The following is a 2026-nucleotide window of genomic DNA, read 5'->3' on the forward strand; positions in this document are numbered from 1 at the left end:
TATTATTATTATTATTATTATTATTATTATTATTAAGACTTTTTGAATTGATTCTCAGCTTTTCTTTCTAGATGTGCCCAAATCTGCTTCAATTATTATCAGAAACATTTTAAGCATTTTTCTTCCAAAATCAGGCCTGTGAAKCCTTTTAAAGGACTTTCCTTTGGTTCGTCTCCCAGGTGTTTAAACGTTTCATCACTAGAAGAGGGTTTGACCTCTAAGAATCATTGACTGTTTTGGACTTGACCGCAGAAACAAATCAAGCAGCCTTGGTAAATAAATGTTCTGAGAAAATAAGTTCTGGGAAACTTGTCTCATAGTCATAACAGGCCTTAAAAAGTTGTGCTGTTTTTAATGTGCTAATATTAAAAGTTGGTTTGTTTGGCCTAGATGGCTGAACTAAACCAAATCTAACGCCAACAAATCCAACATCCAAGTTTAACTTGAAACGTCTCCTCAAAACAAACATTAAGTCATAAGTCCAACGCTAAGCATTAAAATCTTCCTCACACCACCTGAGATTTAAACAAATACTTGGTAAGTTTTAATTGTCCACATTTATATATAAAAATWGTTTCTGTTCCATCCACCCTTGTCCCTAATGGGGTCAGGAGGGTTGCTGGTGCCCATCTCCAGCGAATGCTCCGGGCGAGAGGCGGGGTCAGCCTGGACAGGTCGCCAGTTTCTGTTCCATCTGATCTATACAAGCAGTAGGTAGCGTGAAATCACTTTTTTGTGAATTTATATTTATTAAAATTATAGGTGATATTTCTCCCTATAATCTTCAGAAATTTATAAAAGTTTGTAAACCTAACTAATACTATTCTCTCAATTGTTTTACGTTTCATGGAAAATAGTTGTTCATACTTCAGATAAGAGCAAATATACTGATGAGAAACATTGACATTTTAATATGTGATATTGCTTGAATTATGGGGAATGACTTTGGTTGTTATTTTTCTTTTAAAATGTTGTGTTATTATGATGCCACAACACAGACAATTTTACTGTTATTGTTCTGAGAAGCTCACATTGTCCCATGTCCCTGATTACAGCGATAGGTCCAACATTAACCATAAATGCTGGACCATTTTTGTTGGTTAAATTCTATCACGCCAACARAAATTATTATGTTCTAGTTTAAAAAGACAGGGCTGATTCTGCCGTGATGAGTTATTGATCCCTGTCTTAAATGTGTGTGTCTAGTGATGTGATCATCAGTGCTCAGGTGCAGAAGCCGTGAAGGTTTCATAAATGCATGTGGTGAGTCTGCATGAGTGTTTAAGGTCAGCTCTCTGCCACTCATCCAATCAATCAACAGTTAGAGTGCAGCAAGGCAGTAGAGTAGAACAAGAGAACAGGGGAAAAAGCTCTGAAAGGTCCAGAAGAGAGTATTTCGTTCCTCTTTTGCACCACAGCATCTCAACTTATTTATCTTTGAACCCAAAGATAAAGTGGAAAGATCTAAAGTCCTTAAATGTATTCATTTAATACACAAAATATAAAAAACCTAAAATTTCCCAGATGGTGTTTGGAGCAATAACAAATCTGAAAAAGRTCTTAAAGCATCAGTTTCTACATGTGTAGCGGGGAGACTAAACGGCTCCTGCTGGACAGGTAGAACAAATCAACACCCYATCTGTTGYTTTACTTCTACTAGRAAAAAAAACAGAGAATAAATAAATGTAACATTAATTAGTGTGTGATGCATTTAGCATTTCATCCAATCTACCGTTTTACTAGATTAAGCCAGAAGAGGAGCATTATTAGAAGTCAAGCGTTTTGTGGACATGAGGCCACAAAGTACAAACATGAAAATGTTAGATGGTTCTGAGGTTCTGGTGGTTCCTTCCTTACCTGAGCATGAGGTTCATTAGCTGGAGTCCTTCTCCTTTGAGGAAGCGGTCCCTGTTGGAGGACAGCATGAGGCAGGAGCAGAGAGCATCAAAGAGGTTTTCCATCATCTCCTGCTCCTCGGCTGTGTTTGGGTTGTGACGTTTAAACACCTGGGAGACGAACCAAAGGA

The 2026-nt window shown here is 37.5% G+C and overlaps 1 protein-coding gene across 1 annotated transcript in view; it reads right to left on the minus strand.

Moving 5' to 3' along the window:
* ctnnbl1 (catenin, beta like 1) overlaps positions 1–2026 on the minus strand; it is an 87020-nt gene that overhangs the window by 52666 nt on the left and 32328 nt on the right. The window contains exon 8 of the mRNA XM_017305639.1: positions 1858–2006. Coding sequence (XP_017161128.1) covers positions 1858–2006 — 149 coding nt within the window. The remainder of the gene's footprint in view (positions 1–1857; positions 2007–2026) is intronic.

The sequence above is a fragment of the Poecilia reticulata genome, linkage group LG7 (genome assembly GCF_000633615.1).
Source record: "Poecilia reticulata strain Guanapo linkage group LG7, Guppy_female_1.0+MT, whole genome shotgun sequence".
Taxonomy (NCBI): domain Eukaryota; kingdom Metazoa; phylum Chordata; class Actinopteri; order Cyprinodontiformes; family Poeciliidae; genus Poecilia; species Poecilia reticulata.